This window comes from Podarcis filfolensis (genome assembly GCF_964270895.1).
Source record: "Podarcis filfolensis genome assembly, chromosome: 2".
Classification (NCBI taxonomy): Eukaryota; Metazoa; Chordata; class Lepidosauria; order Squamata; family Lacertidae; genus Podarcis; species Podarcis filfolensis.
In genome coordinates, this window is record NC_139605.1 from 16,740,021 (window position 1) to 16,763,753 (window position 23,733).

At 47.0% G+C, this 23,733-nt stretch overlaps 2 protein-coding genes across 2 annotated transcripts in view; both read left to right on the forward strand.

Annotated features, from left to right (window-relative positions):
- The first annotated feature begins 556 nt into the window (after nucleotides 1-556).
- On the forward strand, nucleotides 557-7,333 carry LOC310756769 (cholinesterase-like). The gene is made up of 4 exons (XM_083601480.1): nucleotides 557-701; nucleotides 3,351-4,812; nucleotides 5,551-5,714; nucleotides 6,561-7,333. Exons 2-4 carry the CDS (start codon nucleotides 3,362-3,364, stop codon nucleotides 6,653-6,655), a joined length of 1,710 nt encoding a protein of 569 aa, XP_083457606.1. The 5' UTR covers nucleotides 557-701; nucleotides 3,351-3,361; the 3' UTR covers nucleotides 6,656-7,333.
- A 4,280-nt stretch (nucleotides 7,334-11,613) lies between these two features.
- LOC310758115 (uncharacterized protein) overlaps nucleotides 11,614-23,733 on the forward strand; it is a 29,043-nt gene continuing 16,923 nt past the window's right edge. Inside the window, exons 1-2 of the mRNA XM_083604051.1 lie at nucleotides 11,614-13,087; nucleotides 15,010-15,173. Of these exons, the coding sequence (XP_083460177.1) occupies nucleotides 11,628-13,087; nucleotides 15,010-15,173 (1,624 nt within the window). The 5' untranslated portion in view covers nucleotides 11,614-11,627. The remainder of the gene's footprint in view (nucleotides 13,088-15,009; nucleotides 15,174-23,733) is intronic.

Genomic DNA, 23,733 nt, shown 5'->3' on the forward strand with positions numbered 1-23,733 from the left:
TGTTACCTCTTCAGATTCCAACACCTCCTCCTGCCAGTCTGCTCCTTCTTCTCCATCTGACCACTCATTGTCATCCCACCACCAATCCCCGGCCTTGATCCTTCTTCCCTTGGGGTTGCCTACCTGGTGCCTTCTACCACTTCTCTGTGTCCAGCCAGTCCGTGGATTGGGTGCTGACAGAAGAGTCACACAATTATTCACTTAAGCACTGCATCTTGTTCTGAGAGACAGGCTACTCTTTGGTTGTATTTGTGGACATTGGTATAACTCTGTGGCCAAAAGATAGGAGGAATGCAATAACCTTGGGCTGAATCCTTTTAAGTTCTACTCAGAGTAGACACATGGTCCTATGGTCCTATCAGTGGTCCTATGATAGTCATGTCCTTTAATTGTAGTGGATCTCCTCTGAGTATGACTTATTTTGGAGGCAGCCCTTTGTCTTTCCCCCTGCACCTTCCCCCAATTTATGTAAAAGCAAGGTCTCTCTGACCCCTGACATACATTCGGATGCTGCCAAGATGTAGCCTCCTCCCACTGGGTGAGCAAAGCCAGTCGGTCATTGACTTTTGCATACGTACAGATGGGCAGATGCTCCCTGCCCAGGTGTTTTTCATATGAAAGTCTGGATCCTCAGCAGTACCTAACTTTCCTCTTCAGAGTGAGTTGCAGGGGATACTGAGGAGCAGGAGAACCCCATCAGGGTGAGTCTGTAAGGAACAGAAATGTGATGTGAGTTGGCCATGGGGGATAACTCAGAACATTACCAAAAATTGGAACCACAACAACCCTAGACCACAAGTCAGAGTGCTTCTAAAAAATGAATGAGAAAGGGGGAATATTCTTTGGAGAACAGGTAGAAGACCTGCCATAGGAACGTAAATCAGAAACTTGAGTTCTAGCAGTGTCAATGTTGATTTTTTTTACCTTATTTTGGTTGGGTTTGTCTTGGGTGTTTTGAATGATAGCCCCTTCTGCCCAACTGTACAGCAGTAATTCTGGAGAAGCTTCACCCATAGAAGGGCTGAAGCACAGTTTGATGATGCTTTGAGTAACTGGGTGTGGATACCCTGGCAGATTTGAGCAAGAAGGGGACTCTTTTCAATTTCTCCATTTAAGGTGTAGCTGTTAGGATAGATGTGCATGATCGAGAGATGTGATATATCCAGTTACCTGTTGCATTCATAACTTATCTGTTACATTCATAAACAAAAAATCTTTTAAATAAATAAACTAGGAATGAATAGTATAGTAATGAATAACTATATGGGATTAGGATGCTACAGGGACTAGAAACCATCAAAACATCAGAAAAAGCTGGAAAGAGTTCCTTGCCACCTTAAAGGGTATTTACAGTCCTATAAAAGCTTCTGTTGTTCTATGTCCTATTTTTTAAAAAAATTATTTTTTGCAGATAATGTATATGCCATTTGATTGTTAAAAGTCAATCAAAAAGATAAACAATAACAGTATCAGTAAGAAGAATGAACAACAAAATTTTTTTTTTTTAAAAAAAGTTATCAGTAAACTAAAAGCAGATTAAAACTCTCACACCCATATTAAGATATTCGTTTTCGGTTACAGACATTATGGTTAATGATGGTGTTGAGGAGAAAGGGTTTTGTTTTGTTTTTTAATATAAATGTGTGATATTATTGCAGCATTGTGATGTTGAAGTGTTGTATCTTTCCCACATTTAAAAGAATCTGGAGAGCCTTTTAGGGCAAAATAGAAATTGATTAAAAAATAAACAGTTTCATCAAATGGGGCCCATTGCTAAGGCCATACTGAACATGTGGTCAGTTGGCCGACATTCACTGCCCATATGAAAACCCCATTCTCTACAAAATATGGAAGAGTAAAAAGGTGTGGGGAACCTCAGGTGTGGCGGCTGCTGAATGAGATCCTTGAGGACTTCATAGACCCTAGGGACTTGTCACTATGGTTAACCTAGTTCTGGGAGAATCAGAGAAAATTATCCCCACCCCCAACATCATCATCATCATCATCATCATTTCAGATTTCCATATTTTGGGGGCAACCAAAGATGGGGGATATTGCATACATTCCTGTCTTCTAAATAAAATAGCAGCATGCCATACTGCATGCAAATCCCTTGGTTTGCCTGTGCCAACATCTGGTTGGCCTTCCCGTCACTCCTGACTGTAACACATCAGTTATTATTTTGCAAAAAGAGCCTGAAGGTTTTGTGAGTTTATACATACAGTGATGCCTGCCTGAATGGAAATTTTTTTGGAATGAACCTAGTCTCCAGGCAAGATGACTAAAGAGGGACAGCTATCTGATGACTATCTGAAATACTCTTAAAACATCAGCAGGTGAGGTGGTGATGCAACAGTTACTGGAAGAAGAATGTCAGCCCTCAGGGTGGTTAGAATCATAGGATTGTAGAGTTCGAAGGGAACCCGAGAGCCTTCTCGTCCATCCCCTGCAGAATGCCTTCTAGCTCTATGATTCTATGGAACTGTCTCCCTGTTCCATATACAGTGGTACCACATTTAAGTACTTAATTTGTTCCGGAGGTCCGTTCTTAACCTGAAACTGTGCTTAACCTGAAGCACCACTTTAGCTAATGGGGCCTCCCGCTGCCACCGCGCCGCCGGAGCCCGATTTCTGTTCTTATCCTGAAGCAAAGTTCTTAATCTGAAGCACTCTTTCTGGGTTAGTGGAGTGTGTAACCTGAAGCGTATGTAACCTGAAGCGTATGTAACCCGAGCTACCACTGTATTCCTCTGCCCTTTACAACTCATACTGCTGCTCCCTGAGTTTTGTAACTCTATCCCTGCAGGCCATGTGCAAATGTGGTGTATGGCTGACAGTTTAGGAATGCTTGTTTCCTATTGAAAATTTGTACCAATGCCTTGCTCAGTGTTTTTTTCTGGCGGGATGCATACCCCTAAACATTTTGTTAATCTAACGGAAGAAGAAACTATTTATTTTTTTAAAAAAATTAGTTTCTTCACTAGCACGGTGAATTGTCAGTTCTGTTGCTACCCAATGGCGGCCTCATTTCCTGTCATGGTGTTTCCTGAGTCTCAGACGGAAGTGAGTGTTTAATGTGTGAAGCAGTGTGGAATGTGAGTACTCCTAAACATATTTCTAGAGAAAAAGCACTGGCCTTGGTCCCTGCTTTCCTTCTCCGGTGCCCAGTTGTATTCCTCACATGCCTGTAGGTTATGTTAGCTGAAGCTGGTGAGAAGTCCAACAACACCTGGAGGGCCACAGGTTCCCAATCTTGTTTTACATGGTTATCTTAGAGTAGGCACTCCAAGAAGAAAAATAGAATATTTATGTTGTGTTTCCCATGCCACCCCTATTTCTGATTCTTTCAGCTGCAGCCGCTATGCCTTGTTTCCGGACTTCACCCTCCTCCTTGTGCCTCCTCCTCTTCCTCCTGGCTTCCAGCTCTGCCTCTGAAGATGATACGGTGGTGGTCACCAGCAGCGGTCCTATTAGAGGCAAAAGACTCCCAGCTGGCTCTGGCTCTGTGACCGCCTACCTGGGCATCCCCTATGCTGAGCCCCCCATAGGCAAACTGCGTTTCCAGAAGCCGGTTCCACATCAGCCGTGGAGCCAGGTCTTGGAGGCCACCAGCTTTGGCAACTCTTGCCTTCAGTTTAATAACGATTCCTTCCCTGATCGACCCATATGGACTCCAAACACACCACTTTCAGAGGACTGCCTCTTTCTCAACCTCTGGGTGCCCCATCCACGGCCAGTCACAGCAGTGCCCATCCTTGTATGGATCCATGATGGGGGTTTTAGCATGAACTCAGCCTCAGCAGATGTCTTAAATGGAGGCTTACTAGCTGCTACAGAGAATGTCATTGTGGCCTCCATGAATTACCGTGGAGGAATGTTAGGTTACCTGTACTTGCCGCCAGCTGCCCCAGGAAATGTTGCATTGTGGGACCAACATCTGGCTCTGAAGTGGGTGAGTGAGAATGCAGCTGTCTTTGGTGGGGATCCAGCTCGGTTGACTCTCCTTGGCCTTGGTTCTGGAGCAGTCTCAGTTGGTTTCCACCTGCTTTCACCGGCAAGCCAACCCCTTGTTGCCCGTGGTGTGCTTCATAGTGGAGTTCCCACTACCCGCAGGATTTGGAGGAGTCCTGAAGATGCCGAAAGAGAATCAGCGATGTTGAGTCAGCTCATGGGGTGTCCTAAAACTAACCACAGTGCAATGGTCAGCTGCCTACAGGGGAAGGACATTGAGAGCCATGCACTTTCTGAACTCTGTGGTATCATATCAATAACAGCGGATGGGGAATTTCTTACCGATGAGCCCAGAAAGCTCCTGGAGAGAGGCATTCAAGGCAAACCTATTCTCACTGGTGTCACGGCTAATGAAGACTCATTCCTGGCATACCTTATGCTTCCTAGTGCTGAAGTAAATGATGGGATCCTGACCTGGGAGCAGCTCCTTGAAGGGGTGTTGGAAACTCTGAAAACAGAAGACATTGCCAGGGCTATAGCCCTCAAATATGCTGAATACTTTCATGGGCCAGAGCGGTACCGTTTGGCCTTGATTCAGTATTTGGGAGATTATCCCTTTTTATGCCCAATGATGGAGTTTGCTGCAAAGGCCAGGGAGCTTGGGAGCCCAGCTTATGTTTATTCCTTCAGCCACCGCAGTTCTGGTTTTCCTTGGCCAGAGTGGATAGGGACCCCCCATGGAGCAGAGATCCCGTACTTGTTTGGAAACTTGGCAGCGTCACTGCGGAAAGACCCATCGGAGACGGAGGTGGAATTGAGCCGGCGAGTGATGCGATACTGGGCGGAGTTTGCCAGAAGCGGGTAAGGTATTAACCTTTCTGTGCCAAGGACTAAGTATGCCTGCCCATATATACCAACATGCCTTTTACTATGTTTTTAAAAATAAATGAAGCAATTATCTTGTTGCACACCATCCCAATATCTAAGTGGTACTAGATTTCAGGGTTCCAGGTGTTTCACCTCGGTTTGGTTTCCTTGGGATGAAGACTGCCATGTCTTTAGGATATATGGTTTATTTACACACAGATAGATATACAACCTGCTCCTATGATGGAGAGGTTGACAGCATTAACCCCCCAGTAGGTCTTGGACCCCAAGAATTACAAGGAACGTCAGCATCATGCAGGCTACCCTCCCCCAGACTCACAACAATATTTTCAGCTGCTGATTTTATTTATACTTTTATTTTTTTATTTTTTGGATTACTTTTTGTAAACTTCTGAATGTTATTATTTTAAAATATCTATTCTGTTCCTGTAAACTGCTTCGACATCTGACAATCCAATTAATTAAATAAAAATGAGTAAATGGTGGAACCTGGATCGTAAAAAACAACATGTGCACACACATTTCAGTGTATACAAATCTAAATGTTCCCATTTTGTAACTGATCTGTGGTTTTCCAAACTGAAAATGTTCTAGGGATGACTACTTGCTTCTGACTTTCATGTCAGCTCTGTCTACTTCAAGCATTGGAGCCTCACCCTGAAATGAGGCTGAGGCTGTAATAAAGCTCTGATTTCTTTGTTGCATCTACAGGAATCCCACCGGGTCTGCGCCGAATGAGGAACAGTGGCCGGTCTACAATGCTACAGAGCAGAACGTCTTCCACATCACCACAGAGGCAGCCCAGCACAAATGGACGCCACCTGGTCCACGATGTGCTTTCCTGGCCACTCATCTAGCAAATGAAATAGAAGCAAGTGAGTTCAGGGCTCTCTTCGGAAAGGGGGGATACCCAGCTCTGGATTGGGAACCTACAGCCCTTAGTAGTGCAATTGCTAGATGAAAATATGGAGAAGGGATTTTATTAAAAGGGGGCATTTTTCTCTTATCAGAGGTCCTCCACAAACTCCCCACAGCTGTCTTGTCCCCTCAGTGCTCCAGGGTCCCTACTCTTCTCCCCACTCCCTTACTAACTTATCCTCTGGCTTTTTCAGGCTTTATCAAACATTAAAATAAGAGCCACCACATGAATAGTTATGTTATCTGCAACACAACATTTCATGAGTTTTGTTTTTTTTAATTGCCAATTGCTGGAGAAATGTGGAGAACTGAATCATAAGAACAGAGAAATGAGAAGCTGGGAGAACCAAAATGGGCAGATCTGTTCATCCATAGTGGTTAGCGGTCAAGGTTGAGCATTACAGGCCAACAACATCTGGAGGGCCATGTGTTCACCATCCTCCTTTTTCATTTTTTAAAATTCATTTTTCGTTCCTGCAGCATTCTGGTACAGGAGACATGATGGCTGGAGCCTTGCTGGCCTCACTGCAGAAGCCACTGCGATAAAGCATTTTTAAAAATGTGAGCTGGGGAAGGGAATACTTGCTCCCTTTGGATGCCTCAGAGAACTTCCTGTGAAGCAGCTTAGGACCCCATCTTCAATGGGGCATGAGGAGTACCATAAGAATGCAGGGTGGAAGGATTTGGGCCTGCTTTTGATGGAAAACAAAAACCGGGAGACTAATCAGATCTCCTGCAAGAGGAGTTTGATCCTCTGTTGATCAATTATTTCCCCCAACCATTGTTTATTTTTCCTTTTGCAGGGAAATCTGAAGAAGGTTGTATTCCACCTGTTCAGGAGAAAGATGTGAAGAATGAGGCCCGAGATGGCGAAAACCATGCCTCAGGAACAGTTTAGCTAGGCTGAACTCTGAGGGATCTGCAGCCATGTACAAAACATAAGGTAGCATAGCTATTCATTGCAACAAACCTGAACGAGGGAAGAAATTACTGTGATATGAATTGAATAAAAATGTAAACCCTCTTCAGGCATTTGGTATCTCCAGAATACAGTGGTACCTCAGGTTAAGTACTTAATTCGCTCCGGAGCTCCGTTCTTAACCTGAAACTGTTCTTAACCTGAAGCACCACTTTAGCTAATGGGGCCTCCCGCTGCTGCTGCGCCACCAGAGCACGATTTCTGTTCTCATCCTGAAGCAAAGTTCTTAACTTGAAGCAATTTTTCTGGGTTAGCAGAGTCTGTAACCTGAAGCGTATGTAACCTGAAGCGTATGTAACCTGAGGTACCACTGTACTTGGGTTTCTTCAAGAAGAATGGGGATCTGGAACGGTGCCAACCACACATTCCCTAGGTAGGATGGCCAGTGAGACTGGCCTGTGAATTTTGGATAGCCTCTTCACACACTCAGTATATATAGATACTGACTGCTTGAGTGGTAGAAAAACTGAAGGAAATGGTGTGAGGACAGCCTTGTTCTAATAGAGGTTAGCTGGGTCACTCCCTTTGCCTCCATCTCATTTATAGGATTTAATGCTTTGACAACAACTTATTCCTAATAAAGATCTTTGAAATGTTCGCTCAGTCTGCATTTTTTTAATCGAGCCAATGTAATTTGCACATCCTGGAAACGGAACATAGATATCATTTGGTTTTCAATAGCACACTAAATACTATGATCCGGTTCTCAGTGCAAAAACATAACAAAATGCATATAAGATAGATATGCTAAGTCAAAACATGCATAAAATGCACAAAGTATGTACAAAATGCACATTTTGTGGGAGGGAAACTGTTTCAAATATAATGCACAGGTTCGTGTAGTTTTTAAAGGGCTTTTATCACACATTGGGGTGGGACGAACTGATGAATAAAACTTAAATGAAGCACGCAAGACTTATCTGGACAAGAAATCGACTGATAATCGACTGATCCGTAATTCAATGACCACTACTTTCAACACTGGCAATGTGAGGGCAGCAGCCTAGCTTCCTGGTTTGCATAACTTGTGGCACATACAGCCCTAATCTCCTTCTGAGGGGAATGCTGACAGGCTAGGGATGAGGGGGAAATTCCATTTAGTTTGCATTGAAAGGCAAGTTTACCTAATTCACACTTTCTGTTGCAACATACCAACCAAAGCACAGACATCCTTCAAAATGTGCAATTCTCTGAATTTTGCAATGCAATTTTCCAGTCAAGCAATGTTTACAAAAACACATATTACTAGGGTAAAGTGTGCGTAGAAAGGCATACATTGGAGAAAATGACATACAAAAATGTGCTATATTAGGGGAAATTAGTTTGCAGAGATATGAGTATTGGGCAAAATTGCATAAAAATGTATAGATTAGGAGAGACATTCACACTAAAATGCCCGTGAATTTATGACCAACTGATGTGGAAATGTGGAGAACTGGATTTAAGAAGGGAAGAAATGAGAAACTGAAATGGACAGATTTGCCCATCTTTTCCATGGTTTCCAGGAGGAGTGGTGTGTGTGTGTGTGTGTGTGTGTGTGTGTGCGCGCACATACTTGCTGAAACTCCCCATCACTCCTGCACCAGCCTTCTAAGGCAATAGTCTCTCTCTGCTCTAATGCTAAGGCTGACCCTAGATCCAGCAGGAGTTTTTCTCATTCTACAGAAGCAAATTTGTCCGCTTCACTTTCTCATTTTCCTACAGATTATTTGTATTATAATAATAATAATAATAATAATAATAATAATAATAATAATAATAATAATAATATATTTATATCCCGCCCATCTGTCTGGGTTTCCCCAGCCACTATGGGGGGCTCCCAACACAATATTACAAACACAATAAAACATCAAATATTTAAAACGTCCCTAAAGAAACCGGAGCATGAAATCTGGAACAGACACACAGAACATAAAAGCTGGAACAGACTTTGAGTTGCACATTGCTAATGTGGATCCTGCTAAAGCCTACATATGAACAAAACCCAGGGGTGAATTTAGGTTTGATGAGGCCCTAAGCCACTCACTGAAGGTAATGGGGCCCTTTATATGTCCAGCTGTCCTTTGTCAACAACAAATTGTCGCTGTTTTTTGTGTTGAATATATGCTATATGGTAATTTATGGACCTAATAGGTATCTAAAGCCATTTGCACATAACGAAATGTTTTTTTATCTTATATTTTGGAAATGTACATCCAGGTTTTTTCCCCTTTAATTTTTTTGGGGGGCCCCCAAGAGAGTGGGGCCCTAAGCTATAGCTTGTTTAGCTTATACGTAAATCCAGGACTGATGACACCCAGCAGTCACAGAATGTTTTGTGCATGCAATAGAGTAGCCATGTCGGATCAAACCTGACACTGTGCCAGGTCTGCGTCTTCTGGAAGCTGCTGGGACCTGAGTGAATTTTTTTTATTTTTTATTTATTTTTTGCTGCTGCTTTTGATGAAGGCCCCACAGAGACCTTGGCCTTCTGATGAGAGTGACAGAAAAGCAACCATATTGCTTAAACAGAGCGGGAGCACAACATGTTTGGCCACACCAACACTGGAAGTGTGTCAAAGGTCCCTGCATTAGCAAACACTTATACAACAGGATCCCAGGTGCTCATTTTCCTCCCGCTCCCCCTCCCAGATGTAGTCTGACTCTTTGCCGTGCCCAACATAGGACTCAGACCCATGACTCTGAGATTCAGTCTCGTGTTCTTCCGATTGAACAGCATAGTTAAAATACAGTGGTACCTCAGGTTACAGACACTTCAGGTTACAGACACTTCAGGTTACAGACTCCTCTAACCCAGAATTAATACCTCAGGTTAAGTCTCGTGTTCTTCCGATTGAACAGCATAGTTAAAATACAGTGGTACCTCGGGTTACAGACACTTCAGGTTACAGACACTTCAGGTTACAGACTCCTCTAACCCAGAATTAATACCTCAGGTTAAGAACTTTGCTTCAGGATGAGAACAGAAATCGTGCAGCGGCAGCAGGAGGCCCCATTAGCTAAAGCGGTGCTTCAGGTTAAGAACAGTTTCAGGTTAAGAACAGACCTCCAGAAAGAAATAAGTTCTTAACCTGAGGTACCACTGTATATGGAATTCCCCCCTTCATCACCAGGCCCAAAGGAAACTAGAGGATGGAATTCGGAATCATTCAGACCCCCTCACCCCCATGCAATTCTGATGCTAGAGCTCTGACGCAAGACCCAATTGAATGACCAGTAGCTAAAACGTTACGTAATTCTTCGTGACTTAAAATGTCGGCGGTTGTGATGGTGAAACAACATTCATTAGAAGAAAGAATGTCGCATTTCAGGACAGTTGTACCTGGTGGCTTAAGGGCACCCGGATGTGGGCACGAAACATAACACAGGAGCCTTGCAATTCCTGGAAGATGCTCTTGCCACACAGGCCTTACAATATAAAAGGAGCACCAGCGACCAACACATCAGAGGTGTGAAGAGAGTGTAAGAACTGCAGAGGTGGAACTGCTTTTCTTGCAGCACCCCCAAGGAGCAGTCTGAAGCCTCCATAAGTGCCCCCTTCTTGCATCCGGAGCAAAGATACTTGGTAAGTACACCACTGCAGAGAATGTGCGGTTGTGTTGTAGATGGGAATATCTTTTATAATTAAGGTTCCGTTAAAAGCTTTCATAATAGATTACATTAAGAAACAAACTGATCTAAACAAAAACAAAAACGAGAAAAGGAGAAAGAACAAAGGTCCTCTCTCACAGGTATGTATTAGCCCTTAACCCAGACAGAAGGAAGTGAAGACCCCCAAGATTTCACTTGGGAGTTTCCCATTCTTTTCCCAGCTTGGGAGATCCTCACTTCCTTGCCCTTCACACAGTATCCTTCACCAACCAGTATATTGAGAATTCTTGAGAAGATGTAATCAACAAGCCATTTCTTTCTTTTTTTAAAAAAACTGGTATTGTTTCCTTGGTCTCCCCCCCTCTCCAATCCTGGGTTGCATTAATGACCTGACAATTGGCCATGTTGGCTGAAGCTGATGGGAACTGATATCCCACAGCACGTAGAATGGCACAGATTCCCCATCTTGTTATATGGTTAACTTGGGTTGCATTCACATCACAGTTTTCTTTCATGCTGTTTCCCTGTTAATTTCTGCACCTCATTTGAGCTTTCACATGAAGGGCACTTCTGGGTAAAAAAGGATAAAGGTGAAGGACCCCTGGACGGTTAAGTCCAGTCAAAGGCGACTGGGGTTGGAGGGAGCTGGCCGAGGGAGCTGGCGTTTGTCCACAGACAGCTTTCCAGGTCATGTGGCCAGCATGACTAAACCGCTTCTGGAGCAACGGAACACCGTGACATGTGCCAGAGTGCATGGAAACGCTGCTTACCTTCCGACCACAGCAGTACTTCTTTATCTACTTGCACTGGTGTGCTTTTGAACTGCTAGGTTGACAGAAGCTGAGCAACGGGAGATCACCCCGTCACAGGGATTCGAACCGCCGACCTTCTGATCGACTAGCCCAGGAGGCTCAGTGGTTTAGACCACAGCGCCACCCAGATCCCTGGCACTTCTGGAAATGTAGCAGAATATGGTGCAAGTTTAGCACCACTTTTCATGCTATTTGCTTCTGGGTGGGAAAAAATCAGTTTGCAAATAAAGTAGAAATGCACCAAACTTTATTTTGCAAATAAAGTAGAAATGCACTAAACATGCACCATACCCCACTAGATTTCCAGAAGTGGTTGTATGTCACTTGAAAGCTGAAATACAATGTGGAAAACAAGAGTCTGGGAAACATCTGAAGAACAGAATAGACTGCCATGTGGCTGCAGCGTTTCTAAAAGAAATATATAATAATATATTGTTGTGTTTGCCACCCTAACCCTATTTTTTATTCTTTCACCTGCAGCTGCTATGCCTCGTTTCTGGACTTCACCCTCCTCCTTGTGCCTCCTCCTCTTCCTCCTGGCTTCCAGCTCTGCCTCTGAAAACGATACTGTGGTGGTCACCAGCAGTGGTCCTATTAGAGGCAAACGGCTCCCAGCTGGCTCTGGCTCTGTGACCGCCTACCTGGGCATCCCCTATGCTGAGCCCCCCATAGGCAAACTGCGCTTCCAGAAGCCCGTTCCCCATCAGCCGTGGAGCCAGGTCTTGGAGGCCACCACCTTTGGTAACTCTTGCCACCAGGCAATTATTGATTTCCTACCTAATTCAACCATATTATTTCCCAACACACCATTTTCAGAGGACTGTCTCTTTCTCAACATCTGGGTGCCCAACCCACAACCAGTCAAACCAGTGCCCGTCCTTCTATGGATCTACGGTGGGGGATTTATCAGTGGCACAGCCTCGCTGGACATCTACAATGGGGCATTCCTAGCTGCTACAGAGAATGTCATTGTGGCCTCCATGAATTACCGCGTGGGGAGTTTGGGTTTCCTGTACCTGCCGCCAGATGTCCCAGGAAACGCTGGCTTGTGGGACCAACATCTGGCTCTGAAGTGGGTGAGTGAGAACGCAGCTGTGTTTGGCGGTGATGCAGCCCAGATAACTCTCTTTGGTGTAAGTGCTGGAGGATCCTCAGTTGGTTTCCACCTGTTTTCACCGGCCAGCCAACCCCTTTTTGCCCGTGCTGTGCTTCAGAGTGGAGTTCCCAATGCCCCCTGGGGTTGGCGGAATCCTGAAGATGCCCTAAGAGTTTCGGTAAATGTGAGTCAGCTCATGGGATGTCCTACAGCTAACCACAGTGCTATGGTTAGCTGCCTACAGGGAAAGGAAGGCAAGGCATATTCTGACCTGGGACCTATGTTTTCTTTGACAACCGATGGGGAGTTCATCCCAGACGATCCCCAAAAGCTCCTGGAGACTGGTGGCATTCAGAGCAAACCCATTCTCGCTGGTGTCAGTGCTGACGAAGGGTCACACATGGTATTAATGCTATTTCCAAGCATCATAGGAAACGATTCAATACTTACCAGGGAGCAGCTCTATGAAGGGGTGAATCAAACAGTAAAAAATGGAACTAAACAAAATGCCATCAATGCCGCAATACTGAAGTACGTCCAAGAGAGCCATGGGCCAGAACAGTACCAAATGGCCTTGACTCAGTTTTTAGGAGATTACTTCTTCGTGTGCCCACTGGCTGAGTTTGCTGCAAAGGTTGGAGGAGCCAAGAGCCCAGTTTATGTTTACTACTTCGACCACCATTCTCCCACTTGGCCCAAGTGGGCAGGAACACCCCACGGAGCTGAGTTGCCTTACTTGTTTGGAATCATGGCGTCCGAGTCGCAAACAAACCAATCGGAGGCGGCGGCTGAGGATGCTGAATTGAGCCGTCGAGTAATGCGATACTGGGCAGAGTTTGCCAGAAGTGGGTAAGTCATTAATCCCTCCGCGTCGTAAAACAAACACTTCCTGCTTATCTGTGTCCTAGACGCCGCCTTTGATCTCTGTGCAAGTTGTGAATGTGGTTCAGCTTGAAATGTGTGGGTAGCCCACTTCCCAGCATGTTATTGTTGCAAAAGGCTTCAATTTTGTAGAGGCAGAGTAGGAAATGTCAGTCAAGGGGGGGGGGGCAGAAAGGTGATTTTCCAGGCCTCTCTATCCAACCATCATGAGCCTTCCACCCCAGACCACATCTTTCACTTGTCTGCCTATCATCCTCCTATTAGGTGCAGGTCAATTCTGTGTCCAGGGCAGCTGTCTACCAGCTCCATCTGGTACGCAGGCTGCGACCCTACCTGCCCACAGACTGTCTCACCAGAGTGCTGCATGCTCCAGTTATCTCCCACTTGGATTACTGCAATGTGCTCTATGTGGGGCTACCTTTGAAGGAGACCCAGAAACTGCAACTAATCCAGAATGTGGCAGCTAGACTGGTGACTGGGAGTGGCTGCCGAGACCATATAACATTGGTCCTGAAAGACCTACATTGGCTCCCAGTACATTTCCGAGCACAATCCAAAATGTCGGTGCTGACCTTTAAAGCCCTAAACGGACTTTGCAGATGACACCAAACTGGGAGGGGTGGCTAACACCCCAGAGGACAGGATCACACTTCAAAACGACCTTGACAGATTAGAGAACTGGGCCAAAACAAACAAGATGAATTTTAACAGGGAGAAATGTAAAGTATTGCACTTGGGCAAAAAAAAATTAGAGGCACAAATACAAGATGGGTGACACCTGGCTTGAGAGCAGTACATGTGAAAAGGATCTAGGAGTCTTGGTTGACCACAAACTTGACATGAGCCAACAGTGTGACGTGGCAGCTAAAAAAGCCAATGCAATTCTGGGCTGCATCAATAGGAGTATAGCATCTAGATCAAGGGAAGTAATAGTGCCACTGTATTCTGCTCTGGTCAGACCTCACCTGGAGTACTGCGTCCAGTTCTGGGCACCACAGTTCAAGAAGGACACTGACAAACTGGAACGTGTCCAGAGGAGGGCAACCAAAATGGTCAAAGGCCTGGAAACGATGCCTTATGAGGAACAGCTAAGGGAGCTGGGCATGTTTAGCCTGGAGAAGAGGAGGTTAAGGGGTGATATGATAGCCATGTTCAAATATATAAAAGGATGTCACATAGAGGAGGGAGAAAGGTTGTTTTCTGCTGCTCCAGAGAAGCGGACACGGAGCAATGGATCCAAACTACATGAAAGAAGATTCCACCTAAACATTAGGAAGAACTTCCTGACAGTAAGAGCTGTTCGACAGTGGAATTTGCTGCCAAGGAGTGTGGTGGAGTCTCCTTCTTTGGAGGTCTTTAAGCAGAGGCTTGACAACCATATGTCAGGAGTGCTCTGATGGTGTTTCCTGCTTGGCAGGGGGTTGGACTCGATGGCCCTTGTGGTCTCTTCCAACTCTATGATTCTATGATTCTATGATTCTATGATTTGGCCCAGTATACCTGAAGGAGCATCTTCACCCCCATCGCTCAGCTCCGAGGGCCTTCTGACGGTTCCCTCACTGCACGAAGTGAGGTTACAGGGAACCAGGCAGAGGGCCTTCTCGGTAGTGGCACCCGCCCTGTCCTCTCAGCAGATGTCAAGGAAATAAACAACAATCTGACTTTTAGAAGACATCTGAAGGCAGCCCTGTTTAGGGAAGTTTTTAATGTTTGATGTTTTATCGTGTTTTTAATATTCTGTTGGGAGCCACCCAGAGTGGCTGGGGAAACCCAGCCAGATGGGTGGGGTATAAATAAAAAAATATCATCATCATCACCACCACCATCTATCTTGTATTATTTATTGATTACCCGCTCTTTACTCTCTGGTTTCTTTGTTGCCCCAACAGGAATCCCACTGGGTCAGAGGCAAGTGAAGTGAAGTGGCCCGTCTACAATTCCACAGAGCAGAACTTCTTTCATATCGGCGGAAAGGCAGCCCAGCCCAAACGGAGGTCACCTGCCTCACACTGTGGTTTTCTGGCATCTCTTTTTTCAAATGCAACAGAAGCAGGTGAATTTGGGGCTCCTCTGGGAGTGGGAGTGTATGTAGTTGCTCAGCTGTGCTCCTGTTGTGACCTCCGAGACAAGGAGATAAGTCACTACACAGCCTTTAGAAGACATCTATAGGGAAGTTTTTAATTTTTTAAAAAAATGTTTTGTTGTGTTTCTATATATAATGGAAGCTGTGCCGAATGGCTGGGGCAACCAAGTCAGATGGCCAGGGAATAATAATAATAATAATAATAATAATAATAATGATAATAATAATAGAATAGGGCATCCCATTTTCATTGGAGAAATGTTGTAGGGTATGCAATTGCTAGCTCAAAATATTGAGGAGTGATATCATTGAAAATGGGCATTATCAAAGTACTCTTCTGAAGCATTACAGAAGAGCTCTTTCGAGAAAGGGAACCTATTTAGTTAACCGGCCAGCTTTAGAGGACAGTGTCAGAGGTTGGCATGGGAGGTTGGCATGTCTCTATCTGGCCCTTGCAGTTCTCTCCAGCCCACACCCACTCCCCTTGTTTTTGCCTGGCCTAGAAAGTGTCCTTGATTGTTGATACAGTGGTACCTCGGGTTAAGAACTTAATTCGTTCTGGAGGTCCGTTCTTAAACTGAAACTGTTCTTAACCTGAAGCACCACTTTAGCTAATGGGGCCTCCTGCTGCTGCTGCGCCGCCACTGCACAATTTCTGTTCTCATCCTGAAGCAAAGATCTTAAGCCGAGGTACTATTTCTGGGTTTGCGGAGTCTGTAACCTGAAGCGTATGTAACCCGAGGTACCACTGTAATGCCTTTTGCTGTCCTGGATAGAGGATAGAGGGGGAAGTGTGAAACTCCCCATAGCAGTATGTTTCATTCACTGCTTCAAGGCTCCTCCTTTCTGCCTCCCACACTGGCTTACCTGCCCTCCAGTGGTCACTCTCCCAACATCCCAAATCCCTTAGTAACAGTTACAAAACATGAAAACAACAGCAAGAACATGAAGCGCCCAAACAAAACCACACAGATAGTTATGTTATCTGCCACACACATTTTGCAGGAGTTTTTAAGAAGGGAGAAATGAGAAACCGGGAGAGGCAAATTGGGACTATCACTCCAGACCAACAACAACTGCAGAATCATAAGTTTCCCATCCATTTTTATTCCATTTTTAGAAAAGTTCTCTTAGGTTCCCACAACATTCTGCTACAGGATGCATGGTGGCTGAAGGCTGCGAACCAGAAAGCCTTGTTATCATCACTGTAGGAGTATTTTTTTTTTTAAAAAAAGTCTGGCTGCAGCATTCTGCCTCAGCTGGAGCTTTTGAACGGGACCCAAGGGCAGCCCCAAATACAGCACATTACAGTAATCCAGCCTTGAGGTTACCAATGCATGGACTACAGTAGACTGGCTGTCCTTGTCCAGGAATGGCCATAGTTGGCAAATCAGACATAGCTGGTAAAAGGCACACCTAGCTACAGAGGCCTCTAGGAGACCCCTATACTACTCACCTACTTTTTTAGTGGGAGTGCAATGCAATCCAGAACAGGTAACTTGCCAATTTCTCAAACATGGGAACCACCTACCCACAGAGCCTCTATCTTCCCAGGTTTCAAACAAAGTTTATTGGCTCAAGAGCGTATGTCAGTAGATTAATGTCAAGAGACTAATCAGATCTTGGGCATGAAGATTTCGTTGACCATCTATTGATCAGTTCTTTCCCCCTTTCTTTCTTTCTTTTTTTTTTAGAAAACCTTTTCTGAGGTCTCTGAAGAAGGCAGCACTTCACCCATTTTGGAGAAAGGTCCGAAGAATGAGAACCAAGACAATGGAAACCACACTTTAGGAACAGGTTAGCTAGGCCCACAATCTGTGGGACCTGTAGCCATGTTGCGAAACACTACACAACTGTTTGGGATGTAGCTGTTCAAGACAGTTTGGTTCACTGCCACAATATCACAGATTGGTCGCTCCAATCTGCACTCGCTGTATTGTAACTTTTGAATAAATGTCAAAAAGAAATGTTAAAAAGAAAACAAAGGATGTAGTAGTTCATGGGGGGGGGGGCAAAGCTGAATGAGGAAACAGACAAACTGCTGAGATATGAATTGAATGAAAATGTAAACCCTATTCAGACATTCAGTTCCTCTGAGCACCAAATGCATGAATGGGGTCTCTAGAAGACATGTTTTCTCCCTGAGAATGGAAATTCTGATTAATCAGGATTCCCATCCCCAGAAAACTCTATGCATCTCGGGCTCTTGCACATGGATGCCAATTGTGCACACACAGTTCTGATCTTGAAGAGGGGGGGGGGGGAAAGAAATTTGTCAGTTTTCATTTAAAGGCAAACACACCTAATTCACCTAATTCACACTTTCTGGAACAGCATGCAAACCGAAACAGATAAGCCTTCCAAATCAACCCTTCTCCGGATTTTGCAATGCCAGTCTCCAACAAGACGCACACCCTAGGTTAAGGCATGTACTGGAGAAACTATCAAGGAAAAAAATGTGTGATGTATTAAGGGAAATTGCTGTGCCAAAATATGAAGATTATTGCCTTTTAAAAAAGTGTATGCATACCTGCATAAAAATGTGGTCATCAGGAGAATTTTGTACTAAAATGCTGATGGATTTCCATGAGGTTATGTAATGGAAATTGGGGTTGCTTGTGCATAAATTCCAAACTGCTCCCAGCTGTTGGGGTAGCTAAACCTTTCCCTGATTTGACAGCCCTTACAAGTCGACTGTCTCAGTCACTGGCAGAATCCGTCAGTGGGCGTTCCCTAAACTTCTTCCAACATAAAAGCTGTTTGACGCCAAGTCTCCTCCTAGCCTCTCTGCGCCGAAGTCTCCTGCGCAGAGTGGGCGTGGCCAGCGGAGGTCCTGGGCTCTCCCCGCTGGACCCTGTGGAAGGGTCTTGGAGCCCTCTCTCTGAAGACCTTCCCTCCTCCCCTTCTTTCCTGGTGTCACGCTTATTTCCTTCCCCAATGGAAGTATTCTCCCTCTCCCTGCTGGTCCCTTCTCCTGCATCATCGGAGAGCCCTACCTCCGCTCTGCGCTCCGATGTCAGTTCCCTGACATCCACCTCCCTCCCAGGACCCCCCTCACCTCCTTCCTTTTTCCTTGGCGGTGATGCAGGGAATCCCCTGAAGGAGCTATCCCCATCCCCAGAAGATTCAAACATTGCTCTCCACCGGCTACTATCTCTTCGCACCGGGTAATCTTCCCAGTCAGATTCCTCTCCCTCGGATACCTCTCCTCCCTCCTCTTCGGAGGCAGGAAACCCCATGAAATCTTCTTCCTCATCTGTGGTGCCAAATTGCTCCTCCCAGAACCTCGCTGTTGGTTTGGGCTTCCTTGGGAACCTGCTGTGAAACTCCCCCCGGAGATACTCATCCCTGATGGCTTCCGCAGGAACCCACGTGTTTTCAGACTCGGGTTCCCCCTCCCAAGCCACCAAATACTCCACCTGTCCTCTTTGCCATCTTGAATCGAGTATTTCCGCAGCTTGACTACTAAGTTCCCTTTCCTCTACGTGTGGGTGTGTGGGGACCTCTCTCTCTCGCCTTGGAAATTCCAGTCCCTCCCTATATGGTGAGAGTAAAGACCTATGGAACACCGGGTATAGTTTCATACTGGTCGGCAACTTGAGCCTAAAGGCCACGGGATTAACCTGCTGTGTCACCTCGAAAGGTCCCAGCTGCCTTGGCCGCAACTTCTTGCAACCTCCCTTGAACGGTAACCCTTGTGTTGACAACCACACCCGGTCTCCAACCCGTATGGTTTCCCCTTCCCTACGGTGCTTGTCTGCCTGCCTCTTGTACACTTCCTTGGCCCGTTCCAAGTTCATCTTATGCTGTTGGTGTAAGGCCTCCATTTCTTCCACAAACTGCTCCGCTGCCGGTACACTCCACCTCCCCTCCCCTTCCCCTGGGAAGGCCCTGGGGTGACACCCATAATTGGCCATGAACGGGCTCATTCCCGTGGACACATGTTCCGCGTTATTGTACACAAATTCAGCCAGCGCTAGTTTGTCCACCCAATCGTTCTCCCTTTCGTTGACATAGCAGCGTAGGTACTGTTGAAGTATGCTATTAGCTCTTTCTGCTTGTCCGTTGGTCTCTGGGTGTCTGGCCGTCGAGAAGCTTACTTCTACATCCAGCAGGCTCATGAGCTTTCTCCAGAATCTGGAAGTAAATTGCCGGCCTCTGTCGGACAAAACCCTCAAGGGGGCGCCATGCAACCTGAAGACATGACCTACAAACAGCCTAGCTGTTTCCTCTGCCGTCACTGCATGCGAGCAAGCAATAAAATGGCACATTTTGGTCATCAAGTCAGTTACCACCATGACTGCTGTTTTTCCCCTGGACTTGGGTAAATCTGTCATAAAATCAATTGATACCACCTCCCATGGTCTTTCTGGTGTGGGTAAGGGTTCCAGTAACCCCGCGGGTGCTGCCCTCTCCCCTTTAGCACGCTGGCAGCGCTCGCACCCCCGTACGTATTCCCTCACATCTTCCCTCACCCTTGGCCACCAGAACTACCTAGTGACAAGCAACATGGTTTTGTGTTGACCGAAATGTCCCGCCGTGGGGTTGTCATGAAGTTGTTTGAGTATCCTTCTCCTCAAGTCCCCTTCGGGTATGTACAACGCTCCTTTATAGTACAAAGCCTCCTCCTTAACCTCAAAACCCCCCTGATTTTCTCCAGCATCTCGGATCTCCCTGATTTTAGCTTGGGCGTACTGGTCATCCCTCGTCAACCTGGCTAGTTCTTGTCTCCCTACCAACGCTGCACCACACACCCATCGATCCTTGGGTATGACATGGCGTACTTCCGGCACTTCCTCTCCTTCCAAGTACTCAGGTTTGCGAGAAAGAGCGTCTGCTCTGACGTTTTCCTTCCCCGGCACGTACCTAATCTCAAACAAAAACTTGGAAAACTCCTGTGCCCATCGCACCTGCCTTTGGTTCAGAACTCGCGCAGTCCTCCAATATTCCAGGTTCTTATGGTCCGTGCACACCTGGATCTTGTGCTGTGCACCTATTAGAAAATGTCTCCAGCGGTGAAAAGCCTCATGGATCGCCAGCAGTTCCCGGTCATACACCGTGTAGTTTTGTTCTGACTTGTTCAGCTTCCTTGAGAAAAAGGCGCACGGCTTCCACTCTCCCCGATTTCCCGGCTGGAGCAATACGGCTCCCACCGCTCTGTCTGATGCGTCTGTCTCCAGCCTCATCGGTTTCTGCAGATCTACGTGTAGGAGTTGCTCTTCTGAAGCGAACGCCCTCTTTAGCTTCTCAAAGGACTGCTGAGCCTCTTCCGTCCATTCAAACTTCTTCTTGCTGCTGAGGCAATCGGTTATGGGTGCCGTTAAGTGGGCGAAGTTCTTGATGAACTTCCTGTAGAAGTTTCCAAACCCCAGGAACCTCTGCACGTCCTTCCGATTCTTGGGAGTCTTCCATTCTAGCACTGCCTGCACCTTGCCTGGGTCCATGGCTAAGCCTTTGTCCGACAACCTGTAACCCAGGAACTCCACCTCTCTGGCGTGGAACTGGCATTTCTCCAGTTTGACCCACAGCTGGTGCTCCTGCAGCCTTTTCAGCACTTCCCTGACGTCCTTTACATGCTGCTCTTCGTTCTCCGAGTAGATTAACATGTCGTCCAAGAAAGCCAAGCAATTCTTGTACAGTAGGGACCCCAGCACGTGGTGCATGAAAGCTTGAAAACAGGTGGAGCCTGATTGTAATCCAAAAGGCATAACTTAGTACTCAAAGGCCCCCAGAGGGGTGAACATGGTGGTTTTCCATTCATCCCCCTCCCTCATCCTTATCAAATTGTAAGCCCCCCGAAGGTCCAACTTGGTAAAGACCTTCCCTTTCCTTACTCTGGCCAAAATGTCGTCAATCCTGGGCATTGGGAAGGTCACTGGTTCCGACACAAGGTTTAACGCCCTGTAATCTACGACCAATCTGGGCTCTTTGGAGTCTCTCTTGTCCACAAAGAACACTGGACTACCCCCCACCGCCCTCGATTCTCGTATGAAACCCCTCTTCAGGTTCTTGTCAATAAACCTCCGCAACTCCTGCATCTCCCTGTCCGACATGGCGTACAGCTTACCCACCAGCAGCTGAGCCCCTGGGAGAAGGTTGATCTGACAGTCAAAGGGTCTGTGGGGGGGTAGCCTATCCGCCTACTTCTCACTGAAGACTTCTTCCAGGTCGGCGTACTGAGGTGGTACTCTCCCCTTTTCTCCTACCGCCAGCCCTGCCACCCTGGCAACTGCCATCCTCTGGGGTTCCTCCCCGTGGCAATGCTCTACGCAGTGGGCTGACCCAAAGGTGACTGTCCGCTGGTGCCATCCTACCACTGGATCGTGCAGTGCCAGCCAACTCATTCCCAGTATGATTGGTGGTCCTGCTAGTGTGGCTACGTGAAAAGCAATTGTCTCAGTGTGTCTGGAAACCCTCATTTTCATGGGAAGGGTTTGGTGGGTCACTCCCCCCCCCCAGAAGTTCTCTCCCATCAATGGTCGTTACTTGCAAGGGGTGTGCTAGAGGCACCACGTGGAGCTGGTGTTCTAGCGCAAAATCCCTGCTAAAGAAGTTGCAAGAGCTGCCTGAATCCAGCAGCGCCTTCACCTTAATTGGGTGTCCGTTGGGGAGTTCTAGTTCCACCTCTAGGGCTATGGCTGCCCGGGGAGGGTCTGGTTTGGGCACCTTTACTGGTCGCTCGCCTGGCTGCTGTGCCCACTTTTCTGCAGCCAAGCATTCCCGTTTCCCTGCTTTTTATCACCTTCCTCCTCACCTCCCACTGCCCCCACCATTCCTTGCCACGCCTTTTTCTGAGGGCAGACTCTGGCAAAATGTCCCGGCTGCTGGCAAAGAAAACACTTCCTTTTCATCTTTCCCTCCTTCTTGCGAACTTCGCTGGAGTTTGAAACCCTGCGCACGCTCACTCCTCCAATCTCCATTGGTTCCGCTGGCGGCGCAGGTTGCTCTGGCACGTCCGGAATGCGGTTGTCATACCAATGCTCTGCTCTCCCTTCCCACCTTTCTAGAGCTCGCGCCTCTTGCCGTACTCCCACAGCAAGCACCATTTTGGTCAGCTGGTCCATCGATTCTGGGCGGGGTGAGCGGGAAAGTTCATCTTTTACCCAAGGGGATAAGCCTTCCTCAAATAACATTTGCACTGGCGGTGACCCTAGTTCCCAACCAAGTTGGTGGATCAGCATCGCAAAACGCGACCACTACTCTCTCACTGATTGGCTCCCTTGTTTGCACCCCATCAGTTCCTTGCGTGTCACACTCTGCTCCACATCACTCGAGAACATATGGTCCATTGCGCTAAAAAAATTTCTCAAATCCTTCAGGGCAGCATTCTCCGACGCCATTAAGGGTCTGATCCAATCTCTCGCAGCCCCTTCCAGATGCCCTACCACATAAGCCACTCTCTCCCCATCGTCCACAAAGTCACCATACTGCAAGTCCAGTGCATATTGCATTTCTGTTTTAAATGCATTATAATCTCTGGGATTCCCCCCAAACTTCTGCACTAGTCCCGGTACCTTCCTTGCGATGGGGGTGGGCTTCCCCTGGGCATCCTGAGTCCGCCTTTCATCCAGCCGCGCCGCTAGTAGGGCCAGTTGCTGCTCCAAATCTCTGTTTCTCTCCTCCAGAGTTGGTTCTTGCCTGGCCCCCTCTCCAGCGCCTGCTCCTCCGGTTTGACTCATGATGCTGCTCCTTGCTGCTCTGCCCACAAGCAACTTAGAGGACTGACGGATTGCTGTAATGGAAATTGGGGTTGCTTGTGCGTAAATTCCAAACTGCTCCCAGCTGTTGGGGTAGCTAAACCTTTCCCTGATTTGACAGCCCTTACAAGTCGACTGTCTCAGTCACTGGCAGAATCCGTCAGTGGGCGTTCCCTAAACTTCTTCCAACATAAAAGCTGTTTGACGCCAAGTCTCCTCCTAGCCTCCCTGCGCGGAAGTCTCCTGCGCAGAGTGGGCGTGGCCAGCGGAGGTCCTGGGCTCTCCCTGCTGGACCCTGTGGAAGGGTCTTGGAGCCCTCTCTCTGAAGACCTTCCCTCCTCCCCTTCTTTCCTGGTGTCATGCTTATTTCCTTCCCCAATGGAAGTATTCTCCCTCTCCCTGCTGGTCCCTTCTCCTGCATCATCGGAGAGCCCTACCTCCGCTCTGCGCTCCGATGTCAGTTCCCTGACAGGTTATTTTAAAACAAAGCACAAACAGGTGTGGAAAACTGAAGACTGGGGGGAGAAAAATAGAAACAGGGAGAAACTGAAAGTGACAGATTTGCTTATCCCTACCATGGCCCTCGGGACACGGGTGGCGCTGTGGGTTAAACCACAGAGCCTAGGGCTTGCCGATCAGAAGGTTGGCGGTTCGAATCCCCGCGACGGGGTGAGCTCCCGTTGCTTGGTCCCTGCTCGTGCCCACCTAGCAGTTCGAAAGCACGTCAAAGTGCAAGTAGATAAATAGGTACCGCTCCGGTGGGAAGGTAAACGGCATTTCCGTGCACTGCTCTGGTTCGCCAGAAGCGGCTTAGTCATGCTGGCCACATGACC